At 46.5% G+C, this 21,086-nt stretch overlaps 1 protein-coding gene across 3 annotated transcripts in view; it reads right to left on the bottom strand.

The window, feature by feature from the left end:
- The window catches only part of LOC126497976 (sorting nexin-29), a 356,924-nt gene that overhangs the window by 328,816 nt on the left and 7,022 nt on the right, over nucleotides 1-21,086 (bottom strand). For all 3 annotated transcript variants that reach the window (XM_050136295.1, XM_050136287.1, XM_050136280.1), the window contains exons 3-5: nucleotides 18,347-18,477; nucleotides 12,758-12,833; nucleotides 11,729-11,811 (exon numbers count right to left, since the gene is read on the bottom strand). In XM_050136295.1, coding sequence (XP_049992252.1) covers nucleotides 11,729-11,811; nucleotides 12,758-12,833; nucleotides 18,347-18,477 — 290 coding nt within the window. The remainder of the gene's footprint in view (nucleotides 1-11,728; nucleotides 11,812-12,757; nucleotides 12,834-18,346; nucleotides 18,478-21,086) is intronic.

Raw genomic sequence — 21,086 nt, 5'->3', positions numbered from 1 at the left:
AGTACAGTTCACCTTCTATCAAATAATTATGGAAGGGTTATAATCACACACTTGGGCTCCAGGAATAGATGAATACATTAATAATTATAAAAACATCACCAAGAAAGAACAAGTGGAAACAAGAAGACACAGAGAGAGTCTACTTGGTTTCCATTATCACCAAGGGCACCTAGAAAATGACTACAATCAGAGCCACCAAAGCAAATGTTACAATTATTTTGGGGGTCAGACATTAAGAGGAGAAGCAGGATAAACCAAATGCTAAAAGTTCTAGAAAGTAGAAACAGGAACAGAGGCACAACTGGCCAGCGGGATTCAGATGAGGGGGACAGCAACCAGTTCAAACCCAGATGCCTACCTCCTCCACCAGAACACCACTGACTGTCCCTATACTGTGCCCATTCAATAAGGGGTGAAGAAAAGGAAGAATGCCCCTGAAGAAGACTGGACAAAGTATCTGGTGAGACTCTGAGCTCTATGGCCATGGGCTGTGTTGCTACACCAGTGGCTGCCCCTGGGAACCTTCCTTTCTGCAGTCTGCCAGGGTGACAGCATCTCCTCAATGTTTCTTAATGGTGACAGGATGTGGACACCCCTCAGTGCCCATGGTACAGGGCAGAGCTACAACTCAGAAACTCACCCTCACACTGCTTCTGTACCCTACCCTTCTCAGCCAGGGTTCCCCTCTCTGCAAACTTCCTTCCCCTGACTCCCAGCATCAGTAAGGAAACATCAGACGCAGCCCCAGGTCAGAGGCATTTATGCTTTCAGGTACTGGGCAGGAAATGACAGTGCAGAACCTTGGACTCCTGATGTGGGAGTGTCATATATCAATCTGTTGATTTCATTGGCTGAGCAATAAAGAAACTGCTGGCCCTGATAGGTTAAAAGATAGGTGGGCGGAATAAACAGGATAGGATGCTGGGCGGAAGAGGAAGTGAGGTCAGACTCTGCTCTGCTCCCGGAGAGACCCGACATCTCTGCTGGTGCAGAGACGCCATGCTCAGCTCTCCTGGGTAGACGCGATAGCTCTGCGCTCTGAGACACACGCATGAAGCTGAGACCCACGATGGACATAGGCTAGAATCTTCCCAGTAAGCGCACCTTGGGGTGCTTACACACATCATTAGAAATGGGCTAGTCCAGGTGCGAGAATTAGCCTGTAAGGGTTAGAGTTCATGGGCCAAGCAGTTCTTAAATGAATACAGTTTGTGTGTTGTTATTTCGGGCATGAGCTAGCCAAGCGGCCGGGGTGTTGGGGACGCAGCCCCGCCGCTCTTTATTTCAACAGACTCCTCTTAGGAGTTTCTGCTCAGGGACTCACTCCTGAGGGGGACAGACGGCTCAAAGTCACAAGAAGGTAGTTAGTGCTCACTGGTGACAAAGCCATTGTGCCACTCCCATAGGACTCCCTGTCCAATTGCCCCTCGTGGCTCACATTCCACCATGTCTCACTTCCAGTCTTTGCACTCTCTGTGGGCAGGAGCTGACGATGCCCCCAGGCAGAGTGCACAGCCTCTGAGCTCACGGTCACAGACTGCCTCACTTAGTCCTCACAGCAACTATCAGAGTCTCGTCCTGAATATCTAAGTGATGGGGAAACTGAGGCACAGAGTTTGTACGTGGTAGCAATCTAGTACCTAGAACAATGCTCACTCTGTAAGAGACATTTAGCAAACCTTTGGGAGTGGATGAGAATTAAGAGAGGCGTGTCTATAATCTAGGAAACAAGATTCAGAAGGAAAGCAGGTTTCCAGCACGAGTTATCTAATGCTGTATTACCCAGACACAGTCCATGTGGTTAAGGCACCCAGGGTTTGCACTAGAATCAACATAACAGCCGCTGATCCTACAATCTCATCACTGAACCCTCAGTCAAGCCCTGGGCTGTGCTGGGCCCTGACTGACTGACCTTCCGAGTCAGTCCCATAGTGCACCTTAGTTCCATTTCTCAAAAGGTCCAATGTTTGGAACAGTGTTGCCAGGTAACAAGCCTGTCTGCCTCACTGAGATTGAAAATCCCTTTCCATGATATCAAGGGGAGAACAGACTGATTAGCGAGGCCAATGAGGAACAAACTGTTTCTCTTGCCCTCTCTGCCACGGCTCAACATCTAAAGTAATAAAGGAACAGGCAGCAATCTGTTGCTTGTCTTCCTTCTCTCTAAGTCAAACACTCTGTGCCCCAGGAAAGAAAAGGAAGGCAATGACCAAGACTCAAAAGCCACGTAGATATCCTTGGCCAAGCAAAAAGCAAAAGAGAAACAGTTTCTAGTTAGTAGTTTATCCCTTCCAAAGTACCCCAGACTCCCCTCCTCCCCTTCAAAAGCTATGGGCACACCTGGAAAAGGTCTGCCCCATCACCCGAGTTGAGAAACACATTCCTTTAAATGGGTAGAGAAGATTACGGGTTCATCACCCCTCCCCCACCACCCCTGCCCCCACCACCTCTGCCCCATCACCTCTGCCCCATCACCCCTGCCCACTGCCCCTGCCCCATCGCCCCTGCCCCCATCGCCCTTGCCTCATCGCTCCTGCTACCATCACCTCTACTCCGTTGCCCCTCCCCCGTTGCCCCTACCCCGTCACCCCTCCCCCATCACCCCCGCCCCATCGCCTCTGCCCCATCGTCCCTGTCCCCATCACCCCTGTCCCCATCACCCCTGTTCCCATCACCCCTACCCCTCTGCCCCATCACCCCTGCACCATCACCTCTGCCCGCCCCCCAACTGCTGAAATAAGGACCAGCCCTGCACATCCACAACTGAGACGCAAACCCCCATGAGGAAGGGGGGAACAAATAGCAAGGAGAGAGGAAAGGCTACAGTGGCCCCTGGTGGTTAAAGAAAGGCTCTGTCACCAACACCAGGGAGAAAGGCTTGAGTGGCTCACTACAGCTCTCAAAGACACTAACCCAGGAGTATAGAAAGTCAGCTGTTAAAATGAATATGAAGGGAACCAAGGGGATGCAAACAGCAATGACTGTCCACCAGGTGGAGTCTCACTGAGCTTACATCCTAATGAAAAAGAAACAGCACTATGAGCCTCACGCCCCATGTGTGTGTGTGTGTGCAGCCCTCCACACACACACATACACACACACACACACAGCACCTCGTCTGGACCACTCTACAGGTGTTCATCCTTCCACAGTTGCAGCTGCCAGGACATCTTCATGGTTCACGGCCAAGGGCACAGAGCCGAAGAGACACCAAACACCCACACGACTGGTGCACACCTCCTAGGGCCTGTCCTTCCAGTAGGCCATCTCTCCTCCTGAGTCTCTCTCAACACACTCAGACGCATCCCTGCCCCCAACACAAGGACAGCAGACATGCAGAGAGCCTGCTGCCATAGCCACAGCCGTGCCTTGCCAAGAGAACCCTCAGGCCAGGCAAGGAAACCCAGGTGTCTCCAGGCATGGCCACATACCCCTTGGGAGCTGCAATCATCCCAGCTGAGAACCACATCCATTCAAATGGGGAGACGATTACGGTTTCACACCCAGGAAGGGAGTTTCAGAGGCCTGCATGGTAGGGATGGTTCCAGTAAAACAGGAAATTGTGTCAGCCCATTTGAACGGTTGCCCATTTGGAGGCCTGGACACTGTATTTGGAATAGCTATCCAGTAATGAATTCTTTGAGAAAGGTAGCACCAGTCTTTAAGTTACTGAATATTTAACATGCTGCAAATCTGAGATGCTTTTTCCAAAACTGTCCTTTCAAAATGTAATTTACACTCTTTTGAGTATTTTTCTTGCATGGATGCATTTAACCCTCACAATCCTACCAGAGGAGTAAGCCCTATTTTACACACCTTTGCCAGAGTGCCCCCTGGTGGTGAGGAGGCTGCAATGCCGTTCTACAGTCATCAACAGGAAGAAAGGCTGCTTCCTTACAACTCAGCTCACATCACATATTCCAACAAAATAAAAAAAAAATTAATTCAATAGTACAGAAACTCAGCTGCTAAACAGGAGGTAGAAGTATCTCCTAAATAGTAGAAAAACACCCACTCTGGGTGGCTTTTCTAACAGGCAGATGGCACAACCTCACCATGCCTCCTAGAGAGGTCCCAACATTTGAGCTGGTTTCCCAAATGCTGAGCATATCGGGTAGTATCTTCTGTGTGTACACGCTGCTCATGTGCACACTGTCCAGTGCGCATACAAATGTGCACACATGCATATAGTGGCTGTCTCTCAACTCACTGACATTCTCAACCCTGTAAAAGTAAAGGACGAATAAAACCTGAACAGAATCATAGTTCACATTCCAGTAGCCCTGATGCTATCTTGGCCGTACTGAGGTTTGCACTGCTAGCCACTAAACGTGAACATATGACTGTACTTGTCTTTTACCAAGAAAAGTAGCTTTTCAAAGCCCCATGACAATAAATAAATAGAGCTGGATGGTGGTGGCACATGCTTTTAATCCCAGAAGCAGAGGCAGGAGAATCTCTGTGAGTCTGAGATCAACCAGCCTAGTCTACAGGGTGAGTTCCAGGACAGGCTCCAAAGCTACACAAAGAAACCCTGTCTCAAAAAAGAGGAGGAAAAAACGGAAGCCGCGAACACAACCAAGACCACCATCATTTTGCTACTTTCCATCCTAGTGACCACACTCACCTGTGCTAGCCCAGATCTGGAGAGCTATGGACTGGACTGGGACTGCAGCTCAGCTGTGGGGTGCTTGCCTTGCATGCACCAAGCCCTGAACTCTAGCCTCAGCACTGAGGCTGTATGGACCAAGGGCAATGCGCTCATCCACACCACCTGATAAAAGTCATTTATATCAACAACTGCCACCACTGGGCAAGGAGAAGTAGCAGGGAGACAAAGACAGCTTCCTTTGGCATAAGCAAATCACCACAGACACAGACTCCGCAGCGTCGGCTCTATCTTGCTGCCAATAAGAACACAAGGATCATGACAAGCGTGGGAAAACCACAGCTGGTGTAACCAAGAAGTGGGTAGGTTGAGGGGAAGCCATTATCAAAGCTGGGAACAAAGCCAGGTCCCCAAGCCACGGTTCCTTCCACCACAGCCAGCAGAGGCCGGGAACTCACAAACTCTTCACAGAACTAAAGCCCCCCCTTCCCCCCTTCCCCCCTTCCCCCCTTCCCCCCTGCCCTTGTCTTCTTCCTTCTGTACTGAGCGGCATCTGGGGTGCCCAGGGCAGCAGTGAGTTGCCGCTGCCTGTCCCCAGGAGCTGGGCTCACTGGAGGACCAATACCATATGACAAGGGTGGCAGACCAGGGACAGTCAGCCTACTGGAGGGTGGTTCAGACATCATAGGCAGCTCTGGAGCGAGGCATCCCAGATCAAGGTTCCAGGACTGGTATCTAGAAAGTCTCGTTCAACGTCTTCTCACTGTCCTCATCGGTCAGAAGGGCTGGCGAGCTCTTGGAGGTCTCTTTCATAGGACTTTTCCCTCACAACCTCATGCCCTCCCTAATGCTTGCACTTCCAATACCACAACACCAGGAATCGGCATTTCAACATATGGACTTCAGGGCAACACAAACATTTCAGGATGATAGTGTCATTCTAACAGACCTGGATGCTTTTCTCTGAGGGTAGAACATTCCAGAAGCTTATGAGCTTCCAGAAACAGTTTCTTTATCTGGGCATCTGCAACTGCCCCAGAGAACTTCTGGAAAGACTGGAAATCTAAAGAAACAGAGGCCAAAGAGAAGCAGGCAGACGTGTGAGAGCAGACAGTTCCAGAACCAGGCTCAGCCCTGGGACTAGTTGGAACTGAGGTTTAAATACTTAGAATGGATTCACAAGATGGGCTCCTACAAGGCACGTGCAGGAAATTCTAGCACTTGGGAGAATGAGGCAGGAGCATCTTCCTGGGCTACAGGAAGGAAGGCAGAGTCCTAGACATCATCCAGAAGCAACGTTAGAACCCCCTCACCCCAGGCACACCTCACATGAGCTTTAAACATCAGGCAACAGGACGGTGGGTGTTCATACAGATCCCCTCTCTCCCAGTCCCCAGCCTGGGCCGCAGCCTTCCTGAGCAATGGTCTGCCTCTAAAGAACTAACAGCAGGAACCTCCCCTACAGCTTCTGGACAGCTGACAAGATTCCAATCCCAAGTGCTGCCTGGTTTGACAATGGAGTGGACCAACTCTCCTATAAAGTGGATTGCTGATTCCCAACCCATCCAAGACAAAGTCAGAAAGCTGAGGCAGGAGGATTCACCATAGTGACACTTGCTACACACTGAATGTCATAATAATTTGGGGTACACAGCAAGTCATCGCCAAAATACAAACACTCAGGCACACAGGCATACACATACACACACTGAGGTGCACAGGCACACACATACACACACTGAGGTGCACAGGTACACACATACACACACTGAGGTTCACAGGCATACACATACACACACTTGGATATACAACAGTAAAGTCAGACATGGTGGTACATGCCTATAAATCCATCTCTCCAGTTGAGGCCCAAAGATGATGACAAGTTTGAGGTTAGCCTGATTACCTAGGGAATTCCAGGCTCCACAGCAATACAATTAGAGCTACACAGCAAGAACTTATCTCAAAAAGCCAAAAAAAAAAAAAAAAAAAAGTAAGCCCACTAAGTTTGAGGCTCTCTACCCTGGGTGGCCACATGTTATTATATGTCCCACAGCTGAGGACAATGAATTTCATTTCCTTAAGGATTCTGTAACTGTTGGGCCTACAGAATTGGAGTTAGAAGACCAGGTCTGCTGTGAGACAATGCTCTTGTACACTGTAAAGATTTGTCACTTGTATTAGTTTAATAAAACACTGGCCAGTAGCCAGGCAGAAAGTATAGGTGGGGCAACCAGACTAGAAGAATTCTGGGAAGAGAAAAGGCAGAGAGTTAGTCACCACTCACAGAGAAAGCTGAGAATGTCTTACTAAGCAAAGGTACCAAACCACATGGCTAAACATAGATAAAAATTATGGACCAATTTAAGTTGTAAGAGCTAGTTAATAATAAGCCTGAGCTAATATGCCAAACAGTTCATAATTAATATAAGCCTCTGTGTGTTTATTTGGGATTGAATAGCTGCAGGACCTGGTGGGACAGAAACTTCAGTCTACACGGGTCCATCACCAGTTCCCCACCCAGCTACTTAGCAACCATGCCTTGTGCAGACTAGGTGTCCACTTACTTAGCAACCATGCCAGCTGGAAGGCTTTGCCAAGTTAGTTAACCCTTAAGCTTCCATGTTTTTATGTGAAAAGAGGAAGCCGGGCGCTGGTGGCGCACACCTTTAATCCCAGCACTCAGGAGGCAGAGGCAGGCGGATCTCTGGGAGTTCGAGGCCAGCCTGGTCTACAAGAGCTAGTTCCAGGACAGGCTCCAAAGCTACAGAGAAACCCTGTCTCGAAAAAACAAAAAAAAAAAGAGGAAAGGTTGAGATGCCGTAGTGTAATCCCAGCGCTGAGGCAAGAAGATGGCTCTATAGCAAGACTCAAAAAGAAAACCAAAGAGACAAGATTGTTGGGGCTTACTGACCACAGCCTACCCCAGGTTCAGTTTGAGACACTCTCTCAAAAGAGTAAGCTGGGAAGTGAGAGAGCGGGGCATCTGACATCCTCCTCTTGCTCGGTGCACATATATGTGCATATAAATCACACACACACACACGATGGATACCTTTGATTAGAAAAAGAGGGTATGGAGGGGGTCTCCAGAAATCTGCACAGTACCCTTCCCCTCAGACCTGTTGTCCAAAACAAACCAATCATCATCTAGATTAGTCCACAGATTGTCAGGTACTGGTGGTAACAGCTACAGGAGAGCCACAGAAAACCATAGGCACATGGGAGTGAGCTAAGGGCACAGTAGATGGGGATGTGGTGTACTGGAGGTACACGTCACCAGCTCTCACCCTGAATTTTTTCCATTGTATATTTCTGGCTTCTTTGTCAAGTATCCACTGGTGCATGGATTCATGTCTGGGTTCTTAAATTGATTCCATTGATCAATCTGTTTTTATTACTATAGCTCTGTAGTACAGCTTGAAATTAGGAATGGTGATACCTTCAAAAGTTCTTTTATTGTAAAGGATTGTTTTAGCTATCCTAGGCTTTTTGTTTTTCCATATGAAATTGAGTATTGTTCTTTCAAGGTCTGTAAAGAATTGTATTAGGATTTTGATAGGGATTGCATTGACTCTGAAAATTATTTTTAAGATGTCCATTTTGACTATGTTAATCCTACTGATACATGAGCATGGGAAATCTTTTTTTAAAGATTTATTTATTTATTAAGCATACAATGTACTGCGGGCAAGGAAAGCACCGGTCTCATTACAGATGGTTGTGAGCCACCATGTGGTTGCTGGGAATTGAACTCGGAACCTCTGGAAGAGCAACCAGTGCTCTTACCCTCTGAGCCATCTCTCCAGCCCAAGCATAGGAAATCTTTCCATTCTCTGATATCTTCTTCAGTTTCCTTCTTAAAAGATTTGAAGTTCTTGTCATACAGGTCTTTTACTTGCTTGGTTAGAGTTATATCAAGACACTTTATATTATATGGCTGCTATGAAGGGTGTTCCATTTCTTTCTCAGACAGTTTGTTGTTTGTATATTAGAAGGGGTATTATAATTATTATTGTTGTTATTATTATTATTGCTTACTCTTGTATCCAGCCACTTCATTAAAGATGTTTATCAGCTGTAGAAGTTTCTTGGTAGAGTTGTTGAGGTTACTTATGTATACTATCAAATCTGTAAATAGCGATACTTGACTTCTTCTTTTCCAGTTTGTATCTTCTTCATCTCCTTCAGTTGTCCTATTGCTCTAGCTAAAACTCCAAGTACTTTATAGATATAAAGTAGACAGCCTTGTCTTGTTTCTGATCTTAGTGGAATCGCTTTGAGTTTCTCTCTAATTTGATGCTGGCTGTAGGTTTGCTGTAAACTGCCTTTTATATTGAAACTATATTTATATTATATTTAAGTAAGTGCCTTGTATCCTTAATCTTTCTAAGACTTTTATCATGAAGGGGTATTGGATTTTGTCAAAGGCTTTTTCAACATCTAATAAGATGATTGTGTGGGTTTTTTTCTTTCAATTTATATGGAGGATTATATTGACAGATTTTCATATGTTGAACAAACCCTGCATCTCTGGGATAAAGCCTAGATGATTATGGTAGATGATCTTCTTTATATGTTCTGGGATTCGGTCTGTAAGTGTTTTATTGAGTATTTTTGTATCAGTGTTCTGTAATTCTCTTTCTTTGTTGAATCTTTGTGTGATTTGGGTATCAGGGTGACTGTGGCCTTATTAAATGAATTTGGTAATGTTCCTTCTGTTTCTATTTTGTAGAATACTTTGAGGAGTACTGGCACTAGCTCTTCTTTTAAAGTCTGGTAGATTCTATGCTAAAAATTGTCTGGCCCTGGGCTTTATTTGGTTGGGATATTTTAATGACTACTTCTATTTCCTTCGGGGTTATATGTTTATTTAAGTTGTTTAACTTAATTTTGATAAGGGGTACTTATCAAGACAATGGTCCATTTCTTTTAGATTTTCCAATTTTGTGGATTACAGGTTTTTAAAGTATGAGCTAATGTTCTTTGGATTTCCTCAATGTCTGTTGTCATATCCCCTTTTTGTTTCCAATTTTGTTAATTTGGATATTGTTGATCTGTCTTTTAGTTAGTTTGAATAAGGGTTTGTTTATCTTTTGATTTCCTCAAAGAACCAACTTTGCTTCATTGACTCTCTGTATTGTCCTCTTTGTTTCTATTCCATTGATTTCGGCTCTCAGTTCGATTATTTCCTGTCCTCTCCTCTTCTTGGGTGTGTTTGCTTCTTTTTGTTCTAGATCTTTCAGATGTGCTGTTAAGTTGCTCGTATAAGATCTCTCTAAAATTTTTTAGTATTCACTTCGTGCTATGAACGTTCCTCTTAGCACAGCTTTCACTGTGCTTCATAAGTTTGGGTATGTTGTGAATTCATTTTCAATGAATTCTATGAAATCTTTAATTATTTTCTTTTTTTCTGCCCAGTGGCAATTCAGTAAAGAGTTATCTGCTTTCCATAAGTTTGTAGACTTCCTGGTGTTTCTGTTGTTTTTAAAATCTAACTTTAATTGGTGGTGGTCTAATAAGATGTAGGGGTTATCTCAATTATCTTGTACCTAATGAAACTTGCTTTTCAACCAACTACATGGTCAATTTTGGAGACTGAAGGTGCTAAGAAGGTGTGTGCTTTCGTGTTTGGGTGAATGTTCTATAAACAGCTATTAGATCATTTGAGTCACAGTGTCTGTTGGTTCCATCACTTCTCTGTTTAGTTTCTGCCTGGATGACCCGTCTATTGGTGAGAGTGGGGTATTGAAGTCTCCCACTATGAATATGTGAGGGTTGATATGTGATTTAAGCTATGTTTCTTTTACAAATGTTGGTGCCTTAGCATTTGGAGCATGGCTGTTAGGGACTGAAATGTTGTTGTGGTGATTTGAAAGAAAATGGCCCCCAAAGGGAGTGGCACTACCAGGAGACAGGGCTTTGCTAGAGTAGGTTTGGCCTTGTTGGAGGTGTGTGTCAATGTGAGGAAGGGCTTTGAGGTGTGACACTAAGACTGCTTCTTATTGCCTCCTGATTGAATGGAGCCAGTACCATGTCTGCCTGCATGCTGCCAAGCTCCCTGACATGATGACAATGGACTGAACCTCTAAAACTGTAAGCGAGCCACCCCAATTAAATATTTTATTTAAGTGTTGCTGTGGTCATGGTGTACCTTCACAGCAATAGAAACCCTCACTAAGACATTTATCTTGGTGGATTTTTCCATTGATGAGTATGAAGTGTCATTTCGGGTCTCTTTTGAAAATTTTGATTTGAAGTCCATTTAGATATTAGGATAGCTAAAACACCTTGCTTGTTAGGTCCTTTGGGGGGGGGGAGCAGTTGGGATGCTGGGCCTCATTCCAGGAACAGCAAGTGTTAGAAAACACATGAAGCACCCCAATGACAAAAGTGCTCACGTGCAAACAGAACGGCCCAGAGGTGAAGATCCGGGTGACATGGCATATTTATGCTTCTATGTCCCTCGGGTAACTATTCCCAAGCAGAAATGGCACCCTGAGATGCAGTTACAAGGGCCTGTAACACCTCTCTGGGTGACTGTCTTGCCCCATTGGTAGAAATGAGACAGCTAGAGCTGGTTAAACAAAGAAAACAACTAGGTTGTCTATAGGACAAGAAACAACCTTGGCCTCTGAGGACCACAGAGTCCCACACTAACCCCCTCTGCCAACCTAGTCAGGGGCCCCAGCCCCACCCTCAACCTGCTGACCTAGTCATAGAGAGTCTGCCTTGATGAACAATTGTTGACTTGTGTGTGTGCGATATAAAACCATTCATGCCCACCCTTCTTCACTGAGTCTCTAAGGCTTCTTCTGGAAGGTAGAGCTGGACATGGTTAGCACCATCTGGTCATTCGACTAGTTCAGAGTCACAGGGAAACTCAGCTAGAAGAGTTGCAGCTGGCTACATACAGGAGGCAGCTTGGAAACCACAAGGCAGAGGAGGTACCTTCCATCCATTAGCAAACACACCCCGTGCACCTCAAGCTGGTCACGGGATCCGACAGTACACAACAGGCACACACTCACCACCTTCACACCCGCTAGCCAAGCCCACAAGAGTACAGGGATAACCACAGAGACACTGCTGGCATACACGCCAGACTCACAAAGTACTTACGAACTGTCATGGACTCGGGCATTGAGGCAGATGGTAACAGGCTACTCAGAGGGCTTCCTCGGCCTGGAGAACTGGCTTCCACACTGAGAGAAAGCAGACAGAAGGATGTTATACTTGGCCAAATACACAAGTTCAGTGCTTGCAACACTCACAGGTGAACATCCCTGGGAATCTACTGGAAAGACAGAAAGCAGCTGCCCCAAGACAGCCACTCCTCCTTACTGCAGGTGAGCCTGGAGTTTACCGGAAACCCCAGCATGTCATTTTTAGAATCCTGTCTGTTCTGAGTAACAAGACACCAAGCCAAGTATGGGGCAGTCAGGACCCCTGACCTTGAGGCTAGGTTGGGCATACAGATGGATAACTTCAATACACCTAATTAAAATCATGAAGGGGGTAATAAGAGTAACAGATGATGGTGATGTTAGGAGACCTCGGTGGCTATGTCCCCTCTGTAAACAACAGTGACACTGGGCACCTTAGCTTTCTGTCTGGGCTTTTGTTGTTTGGCTGGCTGGTATTTTTGTTTTGATTTGTTTTTTGTTGTTGTTGCTGCTGCTGTTCTTAACAAGGAAGGGATAAGCTTTCTACACTTACAAGCTGCCAGGCAGTAGCCTGAATACTTGACAGCTATGACACCTTTCCCCATAACCTAAATAGCCTGTAATACCAGGGCTGACAGACACCATTACCAACTACTAAGGAGCTTTAACTAGGAGGGCTGAGAAGGGATACAGTGTGGCAGCAGAGGCGGAGAGGAGGCGGAGTGCAGATGAGGCAGGGTGGCCGCCTCTCCTGGGGGTGGAACCCTGGGCTCTTTGCACACTGTGCAAGCACTCCACCACTGAGTGCCTCCTGCCTATTACACTAGGTCACAGAACAGTTTATCTGTGTGAAATGGCCATCTATGACCCTGACAACTGCACAAACGAGTACCAAGATGAGGTCAGGCCTTGGCCTTCCATCCCAACAGGCCCCACCTCTCTTTAAATGCAAATATAAACAGCACGTCACAGTCCTGACACTGACCTGTACCGAAGGCCGGACTCTGGGAGTAGATGGTCCTCTGGTCCTGCCCCATTCTCCAGGCTTCCCACAGGGGCATCTGTGAGAAACCACGCCAAGAAGGTAAGGCTTGACATTCAGCTCCATTTTCTCCTGACCATGTGCTCAGCTGCTCCATCAACTGATTTCCAACTCTCTCCACGTACACACTGGAGTTTTCTACTACCCATTCCATTTGCTCGGGCACCGTTAAGGCTTGGCACCAGTAGCTACATATGACTTTTTTTTCTCAAAATCCACATCTGGAGCCCAAGACAGAATCTGGTTTTTTTGTTAAACCAATTGCTCCTGCTTGTAGTGGACACTAGAGGGCAGCAGGGTCTCACCACTAGTAAAGTCTGCAGTTTTCCACAAAAGCCACTAAGTATTTGGGAAAGGTATTTCCAAAAAGTGAGTCCACAAATCTCTAAAGCAAATAGGAAAAGAACGTTAATTGTCGCAGACATATTAGCTGCTGTTCAGGCCTCCTTCCAGGCAAACAGAGCAGGATCTGCAAGCCTGGGGCTGCACAGCGTCACTCAAGGGAACCCTTGTTCATTCTGACTTCCGAGTCAGGCCTCTGGGCCTCTGCTTCTGCTTCTGCCAGGCTTAAGGGACTGCACATTCCACTCACCCCCAACTGTTTCCAGCAGCCCAAGAGCACGGCAAGCCTGGTTTCCATCCCAGGACTCCTCCTTGCTCCCTAGTGTTGTGGTTAAAGTGTGGTTACAGCAGAGTCCCTGCTCCTCACCTTCAGCTCAGCAAGTCTTATTTCTCCTTATGGCCTCTAACTCAAGCTTTTCCTGCCTCAGCCTCAGACTGCTGGAATTACAAGCATGTGCACGTTCGCAATTATGTAACATAATTAAATTTTACATTGTTGTTGTTTTGAGACAGAATTTCACCATGGCCTGAGCTGGCCTGGCACTCACTATGTAGCTCAGGCTGGCCTCAAACCTGTAACAGTTCTCGTGACCACCTGAGTGCTGGGATCACATATGTGAGCTACCAGGACTTCTTTGACCCCTGCCCCTTTTGGAACCCTGCAGTCTACACTCTATAGTTTATACTCTTACCTCTCAAGAGGACAACTCTCAAACTCTCTCCTTTGGCTGAGATCTCAGCCCTAAATCCTGGTTCCATACTTCTGGTTATCAGAAATGTCTGCTGACACCTCCTCAGGCCCAGCAGCCACCTGAACTTTTGACTGTGCTGACAGCTTAGGGACACCAGCCCTGCGGGCCACCACAGGGCCAGGTGGATCTGCTGCCATTACATGTCCTGCAAAGGCCTGCAGCTTAATCACCAGTTCATGATACTGAGAGGCAATGGGACTTTAAGAGAAGGACCTGGTTCACTGGGATATCAGATGCCCAGGCCCTTTCCAGATCTCTGCTTTTCCTGGTCAGCATAAGGTGAGCAGCTTCCTCCACCTTTCATTCCTAACCATGATGCCTCACTGCAAGCCCAAAACAATGGAGCAAACTGAACATGGAATGAAATCACTGAACTTGTGAGCCAAATTATTCCTTTCCTCCCTATAAGTTGATTGTCCCAAGTATTCTGTTACAGTGACAGTAACAGGAAGCTGACAAACATAATATCCAAAATCTCCAGTATGACCTGAATTATCCCTCACTTGGCTCATGTGCAATGGCACATTGTAGTAATATTTCATTTGTATTTTAATAGATAAAGCTTGTCTAAAGTTCGGAGAATAAAACAGCCCCACCCACTGGTCAGCCTTACAGACAGTGGTGACACACACTTTTAATCCCAACCATACTAATTTGCCATAGAAACTGGGCAGTAGTGGTGTGCGCCTTTAATCCCAGCACTAGAGAGGAATATAAGATGGGAGGAGGCGCTCTGACACATAGTCTCATTCTGAGGATTCAGGAGGCAAGATCACCATTTCAGACTGAAGTAGAGGTGGCTGGCTGTTTTGCTTTTCTGACAGACACCAATGTCTGTCTCTGGGTTTTTATTAATCATATCACAGCACATTTCTGGTTAGAAGGCTTGGCATTTTCTAAGGACCCTTCAGTGGGAGACCTCAGTTCAGTCATCCATGCTGTTGAAATTCAGCCATGATTTCAGCCATACACAAAGCAAAGCCAAGGCTCCAACACCACACAAAAATGAATGGAAATGCATGGCTGGAAAAAAGGCCACTGACACCCAGCCCACATTCCAGATGCAGCACTGACTTTGCTTAACTGACCACACACCAGCCCCTCTGTGTGGCTGGCACATATATCTATATGAGCTTGCACTGTGGTGGGCCAGATGTACAGGCACATAAGCATGAGCTGTGTCATCCTCTGGGCCTTCTCTGAAACAACAGCTACTTCCATCTTTATCATGTGTGCGGAGGTAGGACTAGAACATGAACGCTGGGCAATGCTATGCTCTAGGCTACACCAACTTCACAGATGAAACAGACTCAAGGACTTCACTGACTTATCAGGTTCACAGAGTTAGCAAGTGAAGCCTGGCACTGAGTTGAGTCTTCCTAACTTCGGCATGCAAGCTCACAAAGTGAGCTGAAGTACGTTTGTCCTCTTATTTCCTGGTTCTCCTGCCTAGGCACCTCTGTCTGCCCTGTGTCCTCTGTATGGGTATCAATCTCACAACACTGTGTATTTTTGCCCTGCAGCATCTCTCCACCATCTGTGCCATCTGCTCATCCATTCAGTAAGGGTTCTCTCAGTACCCCAACCGAGGGCTCAGTAGTGGCCAATGTCAAGGTCAGGGTCATGACGGAAGACTGACATGGTCTTGTACTTATGAACCTCACAGAACAGGAACTGTTCTAGTCACTGACGTCAGAGCAGTGAGGTCAGCTCTGCAAGGGGACACAGTGTGGGACATGAAGCCTGACCTTTCTGAGAAAGAGGTAGTGCAAAAAAGATATGTGTTGAAAATTTTATTTAAAAAATGCTATTTATCAAGAAAGTTACGTGTTCTAGTCCAGAACTCAGGAGGCAGAGGTAAGAGGACTGCCACAAGTTAAAGCCAGACTGGTCCCATATAATAAGTTCCAGACCAGCCAGGGAAGGCTACATAACAAGACCATCTGAGGGACGCAGGCAGGGTGCAGAAAGTGGGAGGAGCAAGTGAGAAGCAGAGCAGGCCAACAGGGATCAGGGGAGCAGCAAGTGGGAGGAAGTAGGTTACCAGTGCTGGGCACTTAATGGTTACAGCAATGACAGCAAACTGTACCCCAAGTGCAGGCAGAGGTTTGGAGCACAGGAATGATGCAGTCTGACTGTGCTCTCCATAGCTCCTCTGATAGTAAAAGAACAGGCACAAACAGGGACAAAAGGAAAAGGTGCAGACTTATTGAGAAGGAGGACGCCAGGGCCAGCCACCCAGCCACACAGTAAGACACAGAGAAAGAAATAAAAAAAGGTATACAGAAATAGAGAAAGGGAAAAGCCCAGAGGCAAAAGGTAGATGGGATAATTTAAGAAAAGCTGGCAAGAAACAAAACAAGTTAAGGCTGGGTATTTATAAGCAAGAATAAGCCTCCATGTGTGATTTATTTGGGAGCTGGGTGGCGAGCCTCCCAAAAGAGCAAAAAAAAAAAAAAAAACCATCACACCACACAGCCCTGGTAAGACGTGACAGTCAGACACATGGGATGCGGCAGCATTCAGAAAGCATTCACATTCTATACATTTCTCCTTTACACAGGTTATGGATGAAAAGACAGCCCGGGCCACGGCTGTTAGTACAAGTCGGAACCCTAGCTACTTGGGAGGCTTGTGCAGGAAGATAGATAGCTGGTAAAAGCCAACATGAGTGGCCAGAGTGAAACACTGTCCAAAATAAAAAACTACTGGGTTGTCAAGATCCCTGAGTAGGTAAAGTCACCTGTAACTCCAGTGCCAGGGGATCCAATGCCCTCTTCTGGCCACCATGGACACATAACATATATGCACTCATGTAGGCACACACATACACACACAAAATTGAAAAGAATTTTAAAGGCTACTGATGTATTCCTTTAATCCCAGCATTCAGGAGGCAGAGACAGGGACATCTCTGAGAGTTTGAAGCTAGCCCATCTACATGGTAAGCTCTGGGCCAGCTAGATCTACACAGTGAAACTCTATCTTAGGAAAAAAAATTAATTAAAAGCTACAAAAAAAAAAATACCAGGCAGTGGTGGTATACGCCTTTAGTCCCAACACTCGGGAGGCAGTGGCAGGCAGATCTCTGTGAGTTCAAGGCCAGCCTGGTCTACAGAGCAAGTTTCAGGACAACCAAGGCTACACAGAGAAACACTATCTAGAAAAAAAATAAATAAAGTAAAATAAAAATAAAAATTAATAAGGATATAGTTTAGTGGTAGGGCACATGTATAGCGTGCTCAAGGCCTTGGCTCAATCCTCAGTGCTGCCACAAATAAAGATGCCCTCTGTCTCCTCCCTGAACATAAAACCTCAGGTAGGATTTCCCTTCTGATCCCATGGCCTAAAACCATATACTCAGCAGAAAAGCTAAATGCTGAACAAAGAATACCCTGCACCCCACATGCCATGTGACCCGATGCAGCCACCTGTCAACTACCACAGCATCTCGACTGCCAAGAATAAAGCTGCCTTCCCAAAGGATTCCAAAGTCTACCATATCAGACCACAGTAGTATGTGGCAGTCAGTCCTTGTACTTGTCTGAATGAGACCTAGCACCCAGAGGTGCAGGTATTTAATACATGATCCTCGGTGGTGGTGCTGTTTGGAGAGACTATGGGGAGTGTAGCCTTGCTGGAGGAAGTACAGCACTGGGCAGGCTTTGAGAATGTAAAGCCTTACCCATTACCAGATGGTTCTCTCCACTCTTTGCTCAGGACGATGACATGAGCTCTCCACTTCCTTCTCTGGTGGTCATCATGCATGCTGTCATGCCTCCCGTCATGATGGGCTCTTACCCCTCCGAACCAAAAGTCAAAACAAACTCTTTCTTCCATAAGCTCCTTTTCATGGTGTTTTATCACAGCAATAGAAAACGAGTCAATACACTCCTCAACTTAACAAAAAAGCTAAAAAGTGAGGATAAAGAATCTAAAGGATGTCAGACCCAATGGGAATGCAGGGTTAGAAGGCCACATGCTTCAGTGAGCTGAGAAATGCCCTCAGATAAGCTGACCATCTCTAAACCATCACCAATAGGCAGTGCCAATGTAGACACAGCAGAGAAAGGAGAAAAATCATAGGAGCCTTTACAGGATCCAGGTGCATCTCCCAAGTGCAAAATAATGGTCACTATTTGTTGTTAACTTTAATATGGCCAAGTTGAGCAACAAACTGTTGGGGCAAGCATGTGAGTCCCCTTAGGGTCTTGCCAACCACTTCACCCTGGAGCTCTCAGCCAGAGTATCTGTAAACACCCAGTTCTATAAGAGACCCCTTAAGCTACTACTTACTTCTGAGTGTCCACAAGCTGTGCTTGCCCTGAGCCCCAGATCTCCTAGATTCCATTCCTACCTGTACAGATAACTGAAAATCCCCCATCTGGTCCTTGGAGCAAAATCTCTTACTGGAGAAGAGAGGACAGGAAGCACTCACCTGTTGCAACATAGGAGCCCACTCCACTGACAGGGAAGAGGACGTCAGTGTCAGCATCAGCATCTCCATGGAGCACATGCAGTGGGGCCCAGCCATGCACCTGGGGGAGGCAGGCATTCCCATCCAGTGGTCTAAGGAGAAAAAATGTAGCTGCATGACAGGGTCTTAGGCTTATCACAGCTCTTCAAGTTCCAAGGTCTAGATGGGGCTAAAACAGAATAAGCCATGGGCTGGGAGTCAGCACCACAGAGCCCAGTCAGACCACTCATGTGTTCTTTTACCAGAGCTTCCTGTGCTCAGCACAGGGGTAAAGAGCCAGCAAACGGCTGTGATGCTCTCATAGAGCTTATAGTCTGGAAGAGGACCCAGACATCAATCACAACATCCTACAAGAAGATGGAGGCTCAGTTCTGAAGTGTGGAGCAGGCAGGAAAGCTGAGGAGGAAGACCCTTTTAGAAAAGGGAGAATTGTAGAGGGACACACCTATAACCCAACACTTGGGAGGTCAAGGCCACTGTGCTGTGTTTGCACAGCTCAACACACCACCAGCTTGGATTCTTGCTTTGGCTTGATTTGGTTGAGAATGAAGGGTGTGTATTTTTGTCCAAGAGTTTTGGGGGGGAGGTTGTTGTTGTTGTTTTGTTTGTTTGTTTGTTTGTTTGTTTTTGAGACAGGGTTTCTCTATGGCTTTGGAGCCTGTCCTGGCACTAGCTCTGTAGACCAGGCTGGTCTCGAACTCAGAGAGATCCGCCTGCCCAAGTGCTGGGATTAAAGGTGTGCGCCACCATCGCCCGGCGAGTTTTTGGTTTTTAACTTGTTTGAGAGACAGGGCTAGCTGGTTTAGATGTCTGTACACAAAGCTGAGATTACCGTGACCTTCTTCACACGATCATTACTATGCACTACATTAGAACAAAAAGAGACTCAACAGATCAAAATCACACCTACTACACCAAGTAAGGAAAGGGAGGAGAAAAAGAAAAGTCTCATTATATAATTAAAATTTTGAATTTTTAAAGATTTATGTGTATGGGTTTTTTCCCTGTGTGTATCTCTATGTACCACATGCATGCAGTACCCACAGAGGCTAGTAGACATCAGATCCTCCAGAACCAGAGTCACAGATGGCTGCTGTTATGTCCAAAGTGGGTCCCTAAAGTGACAGTCTGGTTCAGCTCAGGCCAGACTCTGAGTTAAGCCAAAGCACCCTAAACAGTATTCCTTGGAACCTTGTGAAGCCGGTTTCTGTTTGTCAGGAAGTCACTACTTCCCTTCTCTGTTCCTACAGGCAACGGGCATCTAGTTTCCTATTAAAGCGTACCCTGGCCCAGGCTCCCTCCCAGTCTCTTCAGAGACTGGTGAAGCTTTCCCAGCCTTTTGCTATATTCTCTATGCCCCAAGCGATAACCATAGCAATCTTGAATTTCCCCAACTTTTCTTTCTACCCATGGGGTAGGGTAGTCCATGGTGGCTTTACTGAGTTCTCATAGCTGTGAAGCTGGTCCTCTGGAGGAGCAGCCAGTGCTCTTAATCAATAAGCCATCTGTTTCCCAAGCCCCAAATCATGTAACTTAGCAGGCCTGGTGAGAGGCTGCCCAGCCAGGGCCACATGACAAGGTCCCTGTTTCACAGTCACATTGTTCCATGGTGCAGTGCTTGCATGTACAAAGCTCAAGATTTCGTCTGCAGTGGCACAGAGAGAGACCCTGATCACAAGCATGGTGGCTAACACCTGTAATCCCAAGCTCATGAGGCATAGGCAAGAGGGTGGGATGAATTCAAAGCCAACTTGAGCTGGACTGTGAGACCCTGTCTCACAACAGCATCTCCTGTCCAAGGTCACTGGTCATTCTCAACAGTGCGAAAGCTGAGGCCTTCCAAACCAAACCACAATGGTGTCCAGTCTCCTGCATGAACAAGCCTCTACACTTTACTTTAGAGCACAGGATGAGACATCTTCTCTGTAAACATTTTAGACTGTGGCACACACTTCTAGGTGGCTGTTTCTTTATAAATCTTTAAAATGCACTAACCAAATCTAGCTAGGGTGATCACTGGGTAAGAAACCCAGGGAACAGTCCTCACAGCATCTTACCAATGAACTGTTTTTCTTCTGTGGCTAGCACAGGGTGGAATAAGAGAGGGACAGTTCCTGCCCTGGACCACGTGGCCACTGACCCCCAAGTGTTAGGTAAACAGAGTTGTGTCTCTAGGCTATTAGAACCACCCTCCTGGGGCTCTGATGCAATGGGTGGCTGTCAGGTGTTCCCTAAAAGGGCAGGCCAACTGACTTGTCCAAAATTGAGTCTAGGCCCAGCTCAACCTGGACTGTAGGAGAACATCTGGCAGTTAGACAAAAGCCAGCATTCCTCAGGAACTTGTGAGGCCATTCTACCAAAAGGAACCACTTCCCTCACCTCCAAGAAAGGGACCTATGGTTCTCCATCCAATTCATGCAGACCTACAGTGCCTCTCAGCATTCCAAAGTCCTTGCTAGCACCCTAGTTGCCTCCCCCCGCCCAGCCTTCTTACAGCCTGGTCATTCTGACTCCCTCTCCAGCCTCTCTCACTGTGTTTCTTCTACTCTTTATCCCTTGCTATTCTCCCCTCTCTCAGATAGCTCTGGCCATGATCAATCTACTTTCTCTCTCTGCTCAAGACTCTTGCAGATGCCTCTGACTGTCCTCTCTCACACTTTTTTTTTTTTTTTTTTTTTTTTTTTTTTTTTTTTTTTTTGTG

The sequence above is a fragment of the Alexandromys fortis genome, unplaced genomic scaffold, assembly GCF_014885135.2.
Source record: "Alexandromys fortis isolate MF-2015 unplaced genomic scaffold, M_Fortis_MF-2015_v1.1 scaffold_29, whole genome shotgun sequence".
In the NCBI taxonomy this organism is placed as follows: domain Eukaryota; kingdom Metazoa; phylum Chordata; class Mammalia; order Rodentia; family Cricetidae; genus Alexandromys; species Alexandromys fortis.
Note: the sequence above shows the minus strand (reverse complement) of the source record. Positions and strands in the feature narration are given on the sequence as shown.